Below are 16,533 nucleotides of genomic sequence, written 5' to 3'. Positions count from 1 at the left end.
ATGGGCAAAAAGTTTCTTTCACCCTATGTCCCTGTTACCTAGCAGTAAAATAGGTACCTGGGTGTTAGTCAGCTGTCACGGGCTGCTTCCTGGGGGTGGAGGCCTGGTCGAGGGCCGCGGAGACACTAAAAAGCCCCGAAATCATCTCAAGATAACCTCAAGATGGTCAAGGAATTAAAGTAAACTCTCAGTTTACACAGAGAAGCAGAGTACACCTGCCACCGACTTCCAGTCCCCAACAACGGGAATTACAACGGGATCAGGAACAGAACCGTTGCTGCAACCCCATAATAACAATTCAAATTCAAATTCAAATAATTATGGAAAACTCTTCAACGAGCGTTTCATAACCTGCTTGTTACACTACACTACTCTTAAATAAACTTCCTTGGTATATATATATAATCAAATTCATTGTTTTTTTCCTTTTAATAAGGAATATAGTGACGAAAATAACGACAACAAAAGCTTGGGATCAGCGTCGATCTATTTTTTCTCCGTTTTCTGTGAGCGCGACGTCTGGGGGGGGGGGGCACTACTGTAATAAAATAAATAAAATAAATTTGTTATTCAGGTAAGGTACATACATACAAGATACAAAGTTGATGGATTTATAGATAGAGCTAGTACATACGATGCATAAAGCCTCTATTACGCAAAGCGTTTCGGGCAGTAGCTGGGTAAGCTACTGGGTAGCTGAGCAGTAGCTGGCTAAGCTACTGCGTAGCTGGGCAGTAGCTACTGGGTAGCTAGGCAGTAGCTGGGTAAGCTATTGCCACTGTCAGCTATAGCTGGGTGAGGTGGTCAGCAAGGGTGTCTCAGTCTGGAAGCAAGAGTTACTGGCCTTGCCAAAATGTCTCATTTACTGCATTTACACATCATAATACTTACAAAAAAAATTACTTGCTGTACATACATGTAAATTAATACATTAATAAAATAAATATAAGTCTGTAGGCTGCCATATAGTGCCTGAGCTGTACTCACCTATTTGTGCTTGCGGGGGTTGAGCTTTGGCTCTTTGGTCCCGCCTCTCAACTGTCAATCACCTGTGTATAGGTGTGTATAGCTGTGTATAGGTCCCCATAACATTTGGCATTTACCTTATATCATTCCTATAAGTACTGTTCATGGTATATATATATACCATTTACTGATATCCTTAGTACTAAGAAGTAGTAAATTGTACAGGATCCTGTAGCGCAGTGGTCTACGTTATTCAACTGTGGCTCGATCCCGGGCGGGGCAGAAATGGTTGGGCACGTTTCCGTTGACCTGTGTTTACCTAGCAATAGATAGTAGGTATCCAGGAGTTAGGGAACTGTTGTGGGATGTATCCTGTAAAGGGTCAGTAATTCGATGTTGGGGTCGAACTATTGACCAAAGGGGGGGGGGGATATAATATATATATAATATATATTATATATATAACGTGGCTGAAGAATGTTGACCAGATCACACACTAGAAGGTGAAGGGACGACGACGTTGTTTCGGTCCGTCCTGGACTTGACGGACTTGAGAATGGTCCAGGACGGACCGAAACATCGACGTCCCTTCACCTTCTAGTGTGTGGTCTGGTCAAAATACCCACTATGAATATTTTTAAAAGCAGCGAAGCCTAAAGGAAGCTAAACCAGCCGAGGCTAATTTGACTTCAAGTCACGTTTTCCCTGTGAAAATTTGCGCCACAATGGAAGGAGGTATTTGATTTAGAAGGCAATTTGTGGTTTATGGGGAAAGGGGCAGCCGTTATGCAACTGATTCCATCTGATTTACAACCCAATACCGCCCTCCACACGGTTTTAAAATCTCTAAGAAGCTAGAGGTAAATAGGCTTGTGTGATCCCACCATACTATAGTTCCACATTTATTCCTTGCAGAAAAGATTACAATAACGTTACTTGTGTAAAGGAGGAAATGTATATGTTTATCTCTCAGAATGTTTGGTAATATGTATATTGTTGGTGATGTGTGTCTATGTATGTATTAACATGCTGTTCATTCAAAAATAGTATTTTTCTCAAATATAAATTAATACTGTTCTATATTAGCATACTGAGCATATTTAGGCATTGTTTAGGTTAGGTTAGGTGTTTAGGTTCTGTTGTTGGTTAGTTGTATTTGTAGTACGTGGGTGAAGAATTTACAGCGTTGTGGTTCGAATAAAAGTCGTCAGCGAAGCACATGTTCGGACGTCATCAGTTGTGAGTCGTGTGTAAACCGTTTTCATTCATAAACAGAGGGTGTGGCGGGTGCATGGAATGGACTTTGGCCTTTGTTGATGAGGACGGGCTGGTCGCATGGTAGCCCTACTCCTAGCCACTGATTTCAGACGAGTTCGATCCCAAGGCAGGTAGGGTCGACTGGGTACTGATCCGTAACTGTTCTCATTACAGTAATTTGGCACCAGAGCCTGGATTCAATAAGTGTTTACGAATCTACTGAGGAATAAAGAACTTTTAAATGTCGGCAGGAAAGTCTTAATGACAAAGACAGATGCCATCAGCATCTATTAACTTGTAAATGTTGAATGATTAGTCGCAATAGTGCGTTAGTCATTAGGAGTCGCGCGTCAGGCGTTGTCGTTGGTCGTCGCATTCTAACATGGCTGCTAAAATAGTTGTCGTTTGGTTAGAAACCGACAAGTGGACTTGTCACTGACGGTCCCCAGGCTGTGAGCAGCAGGCAGGACCCTGCTGCCGCCGGGTACACCGTAATAGTATTTGCACCACTGCCTCACACTCTCCTACATTCCGAGACGATGGTGATATTTGAATGTATTCCCTCGAGTTGTCGAGCAAATCTTGGCTGAAAATTCACGGATAGGAGAGAATTGTCGTGCCTTATATAAACTCCTGGAGAGGAGAGCTCAAATGTTGACGTTGGCAGAATGTTGATGTTGGGTTGCCTTGTCAATAACAAGAAAGACGGTTCAGAGTGGTGGCTGCTCAGAGATGCACAACATTCACTCTGGGTGTAATTTGTGAAGCGCCTCTTCTAGGTGAAGGATAAGAGACAGACTAAGTGTGCCATCAGCAAGAGATAATTCTTGTAGTCTTACTAGGCCAAAGCCATACTCCCTCCGGTTTGACATCGTTGGGTAGTTGTATCTTGTGAAGCTGCTTCTAGTCATGGGGTGGAAGGCAGAGTAAGAGTGTCTCATCCTCTTACGATTGGTTTACTTCACTTGCTGGTGAAAAATATTGTAGCCATTCCTCACATCTGCCCGGCATATTGTTTTACTAATCTTTGGAGTGCGTGTGTGCGTGCGTGCGTGAGATGTTGTGGAGAGGGCGGAGTCTGGTGTGTGAGAGGGGGGGGGACAAGGGGGCACCTGCAGCCACCTCGGCTCCACCTAGAAAATCTATAATCTATAAACCTGGGTTTAGAGTAGGCGTCGCCGTGCGTGTATCAGTGTTGTCTTCTAGTGTCACCCACCTTCTCCACCCGGCTGACACTCGGGTGCCTCTCACCGTCCTGGAGACCGACACACCATCCAGCACACGCCTCACTGCCATAGTCAACATAGCAAATGCTATTCACCTCATCATACGTGATGTTTGTTGTTGTTGTTATAGATTCAGCTACTTGGAACAAGTTCCAAGAAGCACGGACTATGGTGAGCCCGTAACTTACCTAGCACAGGAGAAGGGCAAGAAGCACAGGCTATGGTTAGCCTCGTGGACAGGAGATGTCTCCTGCATACGTGATGACATATGCTAGAACTTGAACTGGTTGGTATTGTACCGCTCCTGTGCCAGGTAAGTCCATTACGGGCTCACCATAGCCCGTGCTACTTGCCCCGCTCCTGTGCCAGGTAAGCTACGGGCTCACCATAGTCCGTGCCTCTTGGAACTTGTTCCGAGTAGCTGAGTCTTTAACAACAACAACAACTTGTTGGTATCCACTTTTCCCTCTGCCTCCAAACATGTGGAGAACTTCAACGAATTACATCATTTACCGTCATGCCAATAAAAGAACAAAATGAACTTTGGAGTGTTAGTTTTGTAACTTCTCAAGTGAAGAACATTCTATACTGGTGCAGCAGGGCAGCAGGCGTTCCTTTAAGTGGTGTTCTTTCGTGTTAGAAAGTTGACACGGAGACTACCAAATACGGTTCTGAGGGAAGTTAAACAGTTTACCTAGTTGTATTCACCTAGTTGTGCTTGCGGGGGTTGAGGTCTGCTCTTTCGGCCCGCCTCTCAACTGTCAATCAAATATCAATTTTTTTTTCACCATACACACCCCCAGGAAGCAACCCGTACCAGCTATCTAACTCCCAGGTACCTATTTACTGCTAGGTAACAGGAGCACCAGGGTGAAAGAAACTACCCATTTGTTTTTCCGCCATCGCCGGGGATCGAACCCCCGGCCCCCAGGATTACGAGCCCTAAGTGCTGTCCACTGAGCCACCAGGCGCCCACCAGTCGCAGGTATCACTGTACGGTTGTTACAGCAGTGTGAACTCATTGTTTGCAAGCACATGTGCCTTAAGGCAGCGATGCACTACATCAATAATCTTTGCTCAGACACGCAACATGTAGGCAAGGAACTAGGTATAACACCGACCTCCGGCACCTGACAGCTGGGTGGACAACGCTTCGGATTCGTAGTCCTGAGGTTCCGGGTTCGATCCCGGATGGAGACGGAGACAAATAGGCAAAATGTTTCTTTCACTCTGATGCCCCTGTTACCTAGCAGTAAATAGGTACCTGGGAGTTAGATAGCTGCTGCTACGGGCTGCTTCCAGGGGTGTAACAAAAAGGAGGCCTGGTCGAGGACCGGGCCGCGGGGACGCTAAGCCCCGAAATCACCTCAAGATATAACCTCCCCGGCCAGGGGTATGGACGGCAGTACTGGAACCCTCTGGACCAGCCAGCAAACCATTCCCAACTCAAGCAGCCGTAACCAGTAAATCTTGCCGGTTAAATTATGATCAAGACTATTGTGGTGGTTGGCGTTAGTAAACATTTTCCCAGCTGCCGTCAGCGTCGAGGACAAGGTCAAGTGTTCTTCAATATCGCCTCGTCAACATTCACCCATAAATAAAGTTCCTTGAGCTGTATATTAGGTATGATTTTGATGAGTTTACAATTGTTTAATCGTTGGTAGTATCATCCTGGCGTCCTCTTGGCACTGTTGGAGCACTTTGCAAGGGCCGTGTGCAACTTGTATTATTTTGCGTGACTTTCATGTTTCTGGGGGACGGTAATGGGGTATAATACCTGGTATTGTGTAGTGCAACAGCCTGGTTCATGGACCTGGTTCGAGGGGCTTGGTTCATGGACCTGTGATTCGAGGGGCTTGGTTTATGGACCTGGTTCATGGACCAAGTTCGAGGGCCTGGTTCATGGACTTAGTTCGAGGGCCTGGTTCATGGACTTAGTTCGAGGGCCTGGTTCATGGACCAAGTTCGAGGGCCTGGTTCATGGACCTAGTTCGAGGGCCTGGTTCATGGACCTAGTTCGAGGGCCTGGTTCATGGACCTAGTTCGAGGGCCTGGTTCATGGACCAAGTTCGAGGGCCTGGTTCATGGACCAAGTTCGAGGGCCTGGTTCATGGACCTAGTTCGAGGGCCTGGTTCATGGACCTAGTTCGAGGGCCTGGTTCATGGACCAAGTTCGAGGGCCTGGTTCATGGACCAAGTTCGAGGGCCTGGTTCATGGACCAAGTTCGAGCGCCTGGTTCATGGACCAAGTTCGAGGGCCTGGTTCATGGACCTAGTTCGAGGGCCTGGTTCATGGACCAAGTTCGAGGGCCTGGTTCATGGACCTAGTTCGAGGGCCTGGTTCATGGACCTAGTTCGAGGGCCTGGTTCATGGACCAAGTTCGAGGGCCTGGTTCATGGACCAAGTTCGAGGGCCTGGTTCATGGACCAAGTTCGAGCGCCTGGTTCATGGACCAAGTTCGAGCGCCTGGTTCATGGACCAAGTTCGAGGGCCTGGTTCATGGACCTGCAACTGAGAGTTGGATGATGAACAAACTCCTGCGGTTCTGGTGAATCTTGAACTGTTGCCTCTATAGGCCTGATATAAGCCTATAACTCTACATACTCCAGGAAAGTGACTCTCGCCTTGATCACTGCTGCTCGGCCCTCGGCATTCCTTTATTGAATTTTTTTATTTATAGAAATTTAATGTAAATATTATACTGCACATCATTATTTTATCTGGCATTTCATTCACAATACAAAATTGTAAGAAAAATCGGTTATATATATTTTATATATTCGTGAATTTCGGGAGGAGGCTTTCTTTAAGACATGGTTGAATATGAGTGTAGTTCACAGTAATTAGCTTCTTTCTTAAGCATTCTTATTGTATATGGTAAAACATTTGGGCCATAGTACCTTAACCATCCTCAGCCACCTGGGAACACGTGCTGAGCAAGACTGGTAGTTTTGCTTTGCTTTGCTTTGATGTCCATAGGGAATGGAAAGGATGGGGGAGGTAGAGGGATGGGGAGATGAAATTCAGGAAGAGGATGCGGGTGTAGAGAGAGAGGAGGTTTGAAAGTTCGGTGGCCTGTCCACGATGGGTTGACATTTTTGTATGTGTTGTTTGTTTGCGTGTGTGTTATGTTGGGTTGTCAGTACATTGGCTGGGGGGGCTAGTGTTTGTGACCTTGTTGGTGTCCTAAAGCACTAGAGCCGATGGAGTTGGCTGAAGGAGGCTAATCTTAGAAACATCAGGGTAGTTACACTTCTGACGCCACCACAAATGGTTTTTTGGTTTTATATTTTTTTGTAGGTGTTTTATTTATATATATATTTTTTTTTTTTTTTTTTTTTTTTTTTTTTTTTATTTATTTATTTATTTTTTTTTTTTTTTTTTTTTTTTATATTTATTTTTTTTTTTCTTTCTTTCTTTATTCTTCATATGGTGTAGATTGGGTCCGGGATGGGCCACTCATCTGGATCGTCTGGCAGACCGCTTAGTATCTGAGGGCTTGGGAAGGCCTCATCATGGATATGTCTGATCACTTTTTGTTGGAGAGTGATTCTTCTGGTTCTGTGTGGTGGTTCGTGGATCTCGTAGTCGCTGGTGGTGTTTTCTGCTACGAAGGGATCTTCTGGGTCTGGGACATACATGTTCTTCATACGGTACAGCTGTCTTCTGGCCAGGTAGCTGAGCCTAATGTTCATTGGCTTCATGTTGAGCGTCTCATGGATCAGGTCGGTTCTCACCCTGTCCCTCAGAGTCAGGCCCTCTGCAAAGCGAAGTGCTTTGTTTTGTACTCGTTGTATCTTCAACATGTTGGATTTGTTGGTGAGGTTCAGGGGAACGTATGGGTATTCCAAGCTAGGCCTTATGATCATTCTGTACAGGTGGAGCTTGATGTGGGATGGGGCTTGGTTGAAACGGAAGAGCCTCGCCAGTGAGCCCCGGGCCATCGCTGTCTTCTGGGATACGTACTGGGAGGAGTTGAGTAGCCTGTTGAAGTTGTAACCGAGCACTGTGTTGGAGTTTGAGATGGCTATGGGTTCACCCCTGATTCGTATTCCCCCCTCATTTTCAATTGAGAAGGCCATACAGCCGACAGTGCTTAATTGAATCTTTTCTGGGTTAGTGGTGATCCTCCATTTCCTTTCCCAGGGTAGGACTGGTAGTAACTTAACCAACCAGCACACAGGAATGTAGCGACGTTTCGCTTCCGTTCTGAGGCCAGATTCACAAAGCAGTTACGCAAGTACTTACGAACGTGTACATGTTTCCTCAATGTTTGATGGCTTTGGTTACATTTATTAAACAGTTTACAAGCATGAAAACTTCGCAATGAACTGTTGTTATTGTTATAAACAGCCTCCTGGTGCTTCGGAGCTTATTAACTGTTTAATAATTGTAAACAAAGCCGCCAAAGATTGAGAAAAGTTGTACAGGTTCGTAAGTACTTGCGTAACTGCTTCGTGAATCTGGACGCCTTATGTTGCTGCTTGATAAGGGTGCAGGACGGACAGAAACGTCGTCACTGTGTGTGTGAGGTTAGCGGTGCTCAGCCACGTTATTGAAATTGAAATTGAAATAAGTTTATTGAGGTAAAATACACACAAAGAGGTGAGGTAGCTCAAGCTATTCTCACCTCGTTCAGTACATCGTGTTAAAATTGATGAATGCGTCTTTGGGGTCGACCTCTGGATGAAATGGACTTGGTCTGAAGACGGGTTGATGAGACACCCCGCCCCCCACCCCTCCTTCCTCACACACTACTCTCTCTAGAGACTAAGAGAATGGGGTGACATGATTGAACTATATAAATGAACGAAAGGGTAAAACAAAGGGTGATATAAATAAGATATTAAATATATCGACACAAAATATAACTTGAAACAATGGGATACAAAATGAATAAGATTAGATTTAGCCAAGACCTGGGTAAGCACTGGTTTGGAAATAGGGTTGTTGACGTGTGGAACAGATTACCACAATAATAATTACTCAAATTATTGAGTAACAATTAACATGGGAGCGCTAGATTGTTTCAAGCGTTGGTTACACACATATATGGATGAGTTTGGGGTGGATATAAATAGGAGCTGCCTCGTATGTGGCAACAGGTCTTCTGCAGTTTACTGTATTGCTATGGTATGTTCAGGTATAGCGGCAGCAGGTGTGTGGAGTGAGTGAGCAGGTGTGGAGGAGCGCTTGAATGGTCCCGGTGAGCATGATGAACTCCCCCCCCCCCACCCCTGGTGTCCCCCCCCCCCCCCCTGGTATTGTGATAGGCTGTGGCGTGACTTGTGACCGCCTTCCCTCACCTGCCATTCCCCCTCTCCCTCTTCCCTTCTTCCCCCTCTCTTATTCCACATTTTTCCCTGTTTTTGTATCTCCCGCCCTCTTCTGTTACCCAGACCTCTAATCACCGTATCACCCTTCCCATCATAATTCTCTCCCATCGTGCGATTTCTATTCCCTCTTGATCACACTTCTCTTTGTTTCTCTATCATCTCTCCTTCCTACTCTTCATAGCCTCCGCCATCTTCTCCGGTCCCCTTATCCTCTATCCTTTGCTTCTCTTACCACTCTCCCTCACTGTCGTCTGTTATATATTTCCCAGCTTCCCTCCCTTGTTATTATCCTTCACACATTTCCCTCTCGATACCACGAGAGTATTTCCCTCTCGATACCACAGCTGACCACGCGCCATCACATATGACGTCAATGTAAACAAAACTGTCAGACAGCCAGTGTAGGAGGACAATAGGCAGGCGATGAGTCACAATAACGTGGCTGAAGAATGTTGACCAGACCACACACACTAGAAGGTGAAGGACGACGACGACGTTTCGGTCCGTCCTGGACCATTCTCAAGTCGATTGGTCCAGGACGGACCGAAACGTCGTCGTCCCTTCACCTTCTAGTGTGTGGTCTGGTCGACAATAGGCATATAATGGGCCCCTCTGAACCAACACCTGACCTTGCAAGGCTGTAACCCACAACACTTGTCTAATTCTGGGTACCCATTTACTACTAGGTGGACAGGGGCATAAGGAAACGCCCAAACGTCTCCGTTCTACACGGGGAATCAAACCAGGGACCTCTCTGTTGCGAACAGACTGTGCCGACTCTACAAGAAGCCCCCGAGCTACAGACCCGTGGCCCTTGCATGCATAAAGTGCACAGTGATACAAAAATAATACAAATTTTGTACAAAACAAAACTAGTGGAACATTTGAGAACTGACAGTTGCGTGGTGCGGCAGAAGCCTAGCGGCCCACCTCGAACGCCTCGCCAGAGAATTACGCAATTCATAATTGAATTCAGAATTCATAAATGGCTTCTGTAGATCATTACAGCTGTAATTGGAGTGAGCAGGTGTACACCATAAAACTTATCGCTAACCATTAAATCTGTCAGACTTATATAGACAAAAATATATAGCATTAAAAAGAAAACGATGAGATTTACAAAAGTTATATATAACGTAATTGTATAGTCACTTGCGCAGTGTATGAATTACAAGGACCATAAATCATAACAATAAGCCCGGGGTTCGAGCAGTAATTGGGGACCAGTCGGACTGGTGGGTCGTGCACCAGGAAAAACTCTTATAATGAGGTGTGGGAAGGAAGAAAACCTATTTAAGCTTGCTAACAAGTCTCAAAAGTCCTCTCTTCTCGACCCTTCTGTATATAAATAAGGGTTTTACAACGCAGCACCAACATGGACACGTGGGTTCAGATTACAGGAATTTTTTCCTGATAGATTTAATCCTATTAATGACCAGGCAACAGATCAAACCAGGCATGGATAGATGTTAACAGTATGCACTACGGGATAGAGGCTAACAGCATGGTCCCACGAGAAAAGAGACTCCGAGGATTCGAACCTGCGTCCGGGAGCATCCCAGACACTGCCTTATGGGGATGCTCCCGGACGCAGGTTCGAATCCTCGTCACGGCCCTTGTGAATTTGTTCATTTGATGCATCACGTTAGTGCGATTCCTGTGTGTAAGGTGAGAACATCACCACAGCACACTACTTGTTGTTATAGATTCAGCTACTCGGAACAAGTTCCAAGTAGCACGAGCTATGGTGAGCTCGTAACTAACCTGGCACAGGAGCGGGGCAAGAAGCAGGGGCTATGGTTAGCCTCGTGGACGGGAGATGTCTAGCACGCTACTGCCTCTACACATACTATGATACCTCCCCTATAGATACACCTCCCACACATCCCCATACACAACACCCACCATCCTGCCACCCCATACACCAGCCGCCCACTCCACACACCCTCACCCTCCACCTGGCGCCACGCACACCAACGTCTCCACCACAACTGTTTTTGTCCTGCCGATCTACGTTATTCGAGACGATGCCGAATTTCCGCCCGGTGGTCCCGTCTGGTGCATTACGGGCGCCAATGTGGCAGCGTCGCATGACTCACTCAGCTGCACCTCCACATGACACAAAAAAAATCAATGAATTGATCAACGTTGTGAATCATGATCAACCATGTTGTTAGTCTTGGCGGATTTGACACCTTAAGTAGTCAAATCCACCCTCCACCACCCACGACAGGATAAGATACTTCACTCCTACCTCATAGCGATCGTTAGAATAGTAGCCTAATGCAGGTGTACATTAGTACCTGTGGGAACCGACCTGTGAGATTTATATTTATTTAATTTATATGAATTTATATTTACGTTAATTTATATACTTCGATAGCAATTTGTATAATGATAAGTGGACTGTATTTCTGCAATAATCTCTTAATCTCACAAATCGATCCTCTACACATTAGGGGGGGTTTATTAGTTTATATATATATGCAGCCAATCAAACTACAAAATTAACTACATACATTGAAGAGGTTCCTTATCTTATAGTACAGCAGGTTAGTCCACCAGGTATAACTAGGGTGTAGACACCAAATTATCCTCTTTGAGGTAGCTTCCATATCACCCAGTAACTGGTGCACAAAATCTTCCTCGTCTTGACCTGTCAAAAGTGCGCTAGCTGTGAAGCCAGAATCCTATATATGACAAGCTATATCAGAGAAAACACTATACAGTACATGGAACAATAAAGACCTGGCTTAATTACCTTTAGTTTGAGGCTTCCACGTGATCTAACCGGGTCACCCTATATCCTGACATTAATGGCCATAAATGAATGATAAACGGGTTTCGGATAGACACTTAACTTGAATTTGTAGACAGCGTGTTGACAATGGTACACCTTTGGTTTCCATAACACTACGTCCAAGTAAATTTAACAGGAGCCGAATTTGCTCCCGTGTGAGCCTCTGGTCTCAATATAAACAATAGCTGCCCTCCTTCCTCACTGACGCCTGGCCTACTTGTCCAGATGTCAATAAGTGATAGAAGGGTCACATTTACTCTACTTTAATATTGATAATTAAGTTAATTTATATGAGATGTTTTATGATGGTAAAGTCCAAAGACTAATGTATTTAAGAATAATTCCCAGCAGAATAGCTGGTGAATTATAATAGTATGTGGTGATGATATCCCGTTTTCTATAGACGGTAATTCCACTACAAGTTACGTTTTCTATGGGTAACTTGTTGGTACAATACAGCTATTATCTGTATGATTATTAAATGGTGTCGGATTTTCCGACAGTACCTTTGTCAAACGTGCGGGTGACAGGCGCCATCATGAAGCACACCTCAACACATAAATTGTCATCCACACTTCCCTGGAAATAAACATTCCATTCACCTGGGCTGTAGGAGACTCGAACCCTGGACCCCACGCGTGTGAGGCCGAAGCTCTATCGACCGAGCTATTGAGTAGTCTTAGTAAGGAAAGTTTCCATAAGTTCCAAACTGGAATTTTCGACTTACCCTGATTACTAGTGAAGCCCAGAGGAAGTCAGGACTACTACTGAAGCCCAGAGGAAATCAGGACTACTACTGAAGCCCAGAGGAAGTCAGGACTACTACTGAAGCCCAGAGGAAGTCAGGACTACTACTGAAGCCCAGAGGAAGTCAGGACTACTACTGAAGCCCAGAGGAAGTCAGGACTACTACTGAAGCTTCAGTAGTAGTCAGGGTAAGTCCAAAATTCAAGTACTTCCCTACCCTCCCCTCTCCCCAAATACTTGCTCCTCAGTGTGGCTGTACGGGAGACATCTCCCGTCACGCAGGGTGCAGTCGCACCTCCACAGATCTCCAGTATCAGCTCTTGATACTGGTAATGGCTCAAAAGGGCCACCACTTACGGGCTATTCATGCCCGTGCCACCTTTTGGGTGGCTTAATCTTCATCAATCAATGAGTCGCCGCTCCAGTGCTCTGGGGTAAACAGGCTAGGCTTCAGGGGGAGGTCAGTGCTCCACCACCGTCATGCTCTACACCGCCACACACCTTTCAGTGCAACAGGCGGGTCGTGGTGTTTAGGGAAACCCTCTACACCTACCTTGAGGTGCTTCCGGGGCTCAGCGTCCCCGCGGCCCGGTCGTCGACCAGGCCTCCTGGTCGATGGGCCTACCAGACCAGACCTAGCGATGTCTCTTATTTATCTATTTATTTATTTATTTATTTATTTGTATACAAATAATTTTGTATAAGTACGTACGTATAAGTATAAATAAGTACATTGGGTTAGAGAGAATACATAGCATAGTATTTACAATCTTGTAAAGCCACTAGTACGCGCAGCGTTTCGGGCAGGTCCTTAATCTAACAGATAATTTTAAGTACGTAAATTCTAGCAGAATTAATAAGATGAGGCGCAGAGCTGTGTGACAGAGACAAACACACACAGCACCGCTCCTGTACCAGGTAAGTCCACTACGGGCTCGCCATAGCCCGTGCTACTTGGAACTTGTTCCGAGTGGCTGAATCTATATCAACAACAATGTGTGACAGAACTACAGTAGCTACTGCAAGCAGCTACAAGACAGAGCACTGGACACGTGATCCTGTGGTCCCGGGTTCGATCCCCGGGCGCCGGCGAAATACAATGGGCAGAGTTTCTTTCACCCTGATGCCCCTGTGACCTAGCAGTAAATAGGCACCTGGGAGTTAGTCAGCTGTCACGGGCTGGTTCCTGGGGGTGGAGGCCTGGTCGAGGACCGGGCCGCAGGGGCACTAAGCCCCGAAATCATCTCAAGATAGAGCTACTCTAGTTCTGTTACACCGCTTCAATAAGTCTATTGAAACTATAATCCTGTGGGTGGAAACTATAATCCTGTAGTTTCAATAAGTCTATTGAAACTACTGCAATAGTTTCAATAAGTCTATTGAAACTACTGCAATAGTTTCAATAAGTCTATTGAAACTACTGCAACAGTCTCAGTAAGTCTATTGAAACTACTGCAAGTGCTGCCGTCTTTTATAGCTGTGATGTTGATGGTTGATAGGCTCCCCAACAATCCTTAGCGGCAGTTGGAAAATCTTCTCCGTTTTAATGACCCAAAAATATTTGCTTAATTAAAAAATTGAGGCCGAAAAGAAGGCACCAATTGAGAGGAAATCCTCCAAGAATCAGGAAGAGAAAAAGATCTGGGGCTTGATATCACGCTGGACATGTCCCCCGAAGCCCACGACAAAAGGATATCATCAGCGACATATGCGAGGCTGGCAAACATAAGAATTGCCTTCAGAAACTTGTGTTAGGAATTATATAGAGCCTTCGGTACCTAATATGTTAGGCTAATCCTGGAATATGCGGCCCCAGCATGGAGTCTATATCTAATCAAACAAATGATAGAAAAGTTGAGAGATATGCCACCAGACTTAAGAGGTTTAGGCTACGAGGAAAGACTGGTGGAATTAATCCTCGCGACACTGGAAGATAGAAGAGTTAGGGGGAGATAGGATTGCCACCTACAAAATTATTAGAAGAATTGACGGGATAAAGAATTATCAGAAGATAAAGACAAAACTATTTAGCACGGGTACTACACGAACACGGGAACACAGGTGGAAACTTAGTACCCAAATGAACCACAAAGACATTAACATGAAAATTGGAATTGTCGGATAGTTAACAAATTCAATACATTTATTTCTCAACTTTTTTACCTGCAAATAATTCCAGGTTGTACATTAGATAAACAGACACACTTCATTGTCAACTGAAAGGAGGCGATTTTTTGCTCGGATCTTGATACAGATTAAATAAGAAAAAATAAACACAAAAGTGGCTCAAATATACATTAACATGTGATTAGAATTATCATTATCTCTTAGGGAAAGCCCTAGTTATCTTGGGGGTCCATGAACCCCTGGTTAAGAACCCCCTTAAGGAAGTAATATGATGGAGGCAAACTCCATACAGTTTCAAATGTAGGTATGACGAAAGCTCAATAGGCTCAGGAACCTATATACCAGTAGATTGACAGTTGACAGGCGGGACCAAAGAGCCGAAGCTCACCCCCCGCAAGCACAGCCAGATGGGTACAAGACTACAGTACCAGTACCTGGTCCCAGGCTCAATGCCAACATGACGGAGCGTGTTTTAGCGCATTCCCAGCAGCGCCAGCCGAGACGAGAGTCAGCTGTTTCGCTCCAGACTCGCTCGCTCCAACAGTCCACGCCCTCGATAGCTCCCTCCCTTGACGTTGTGTCCTTGGAGAGGTCATTCTCGGCTACTTCAATAAGAACATTGATTAAATTCTCGTTTTACAGCAAATATAGGTTAACCCTTTGTGATTTAATTGTGGTTATCTGCCAATCTTGAAGACAATGTGTTCGCAGTAGAGAGGTAGCCGCTGCCGTGAACGTGCGTGTCCCCTTGGACGTCGTCTGCCTCGAGTGAGTCATAGGGAAAGTTTGCTCAAATATTACGTAATTATCGTTCCAGCATTACTGGGGGCGGTAGTGCAGCAGAGTGACGTAAAGCGATACTCGAGAGGCTTATTGTTCACGGAAAATAGTGGCAATAAGTGGACAAAGTTAAAGGTTTAGAGAGTTGGGAGGCTTGGGGAGCGTGAGGCGAGTACATCAGGTTGTTTACCTGGCCAAGTGTTTGTGTAGTCTAGCCCCTCGGGCCTCACGCTTCCCTACCTGTGAGGTGGTGCTGCACCGCTGATCACGCTACCAGAGCTGTGGTGGTGCTGCTCACGCTACGTGAGGCGTGGTGTTGCTCACGCTACTCGATATATTCTGTCGCTCAGGCTGCGTGAGGCGTGCTGCCACAGCACTCAACCATCACCAGTGTTTGTCAAGAGTGACACCTACTTCCAGCCCCTCCCCCCTCCCCCCCAGGGTGCTTGTAACGATGAAGGTGTAAGAGTGCTTGAGAAAGCCGTGCCTGCGTGTGTCGCGCCTCCTGGTACACCAGCGCTGCTTGGGGAATGAAAGAAACGAGAATCATTTGCAACAAGACTTAAAAGCGGAGACTTACCCCAACTGAGACCATCTGGTCTTCCTGGCCGCGGGAAGACGGGAAGGTGCACACAAACTTGCTACCTGCCGCCTCCTCCGACTTGTTGAGGGGCCGAATGCGGCAGATGACGCGGATGCTGTCATCGACCTGCTCGCGGGGCTTTTCCTCTTCTCCTCCCATGGTGAAGGTGGTTTGTGTGGTGGTATATACTCCTACAGGAGGGAGAGGTTATGTCCGGGCACTACTACACGCAGCCCAATACAGGCTGGCACACAGGGTGTGTGTGTGTGGCACGCGGCGTGTGAGAGAGCACCCGAGGTGTATGTGTTATCCTGGTCAGTGGTGAGGGCTGAGGGCCAGGTGGGCGACGCAGGAGGACACGTCAGTGGTGGCGTGGTACCAGTGCTCGCTCAGGAGCCGGCATGATGACTGAGCCGCCGTCACCTCCGCACCTCGCCGCCTGCTGGAGCCACCCGCCGGGGGGATCGATCCGTGGCCACCCGCGTCACCACCACCACGCCCACCACCGCTGCTGCTGCTGTTAGACTACCGTTAAGCTCCTCGAGACTCAAGTTGCCATCAGACTCGTGTACTATGAGTAGCCCAAGTGGCGGTTATCAATGGGGGGAGGAAGGAGAGATGGTGTGTGTAGAGGAGACACACAGGGGGATGGAAGGTGCAGTTATGCGTTCCAGGCGGAGTGATGCACTACTGGCGCCCGTGGCTGGCGA

The 16,533-nt window shown here is 46.3% G+C and overlaps 1 protein-coding gene across 5 annotated transcripts in view; it reads right to left on the bottom strand.

Annotated features, from left to right (window-relative positions):
- Positions 1-16,533, bottom strand: part of LOC123760359 (kinesin heavy chain) — a 154,564-nt gene extending 138,031 nt beyond the window's left edge. Inside the window, exon 1 of one of the 5 annotated variants that reach the window (XM_045745985.2) lies at positions 15,821-16,533. In XM_045745985.2, coding sequence (XP_045601941.1) covers positions 15,821-15,982 — 162 coding nt within the window. In that variant the 5' untranslated portion in view covers positions 15,983-16,533. The remainder of the gene's footprint in view (positions 1-15,820) is intronic. The other 4 variants (XM_045745986.2, XM_045745987.2, XM_045745988.2 and 1 more) reach the window with 4 other exon arrangements.

The sequence above is a fragment of the Procambarus clarkii genome, chromosome 39 (genome assembly GCF_040958095.1).
Source record: "Procambarus clarkii isolate CNS0578487 chromosome 39, FALCON_Pclarkii_2.0, whole genome shotgun sequence".
NCBI lineage: Eukaryota > Metazoa > Arthropoda > Malacostraca > Decapoda > Cambaridae > Procambarus > Procambarus clarkii.
This window is presented reverse-complemented; position numbering and strand designations above follow the sequence as displayed.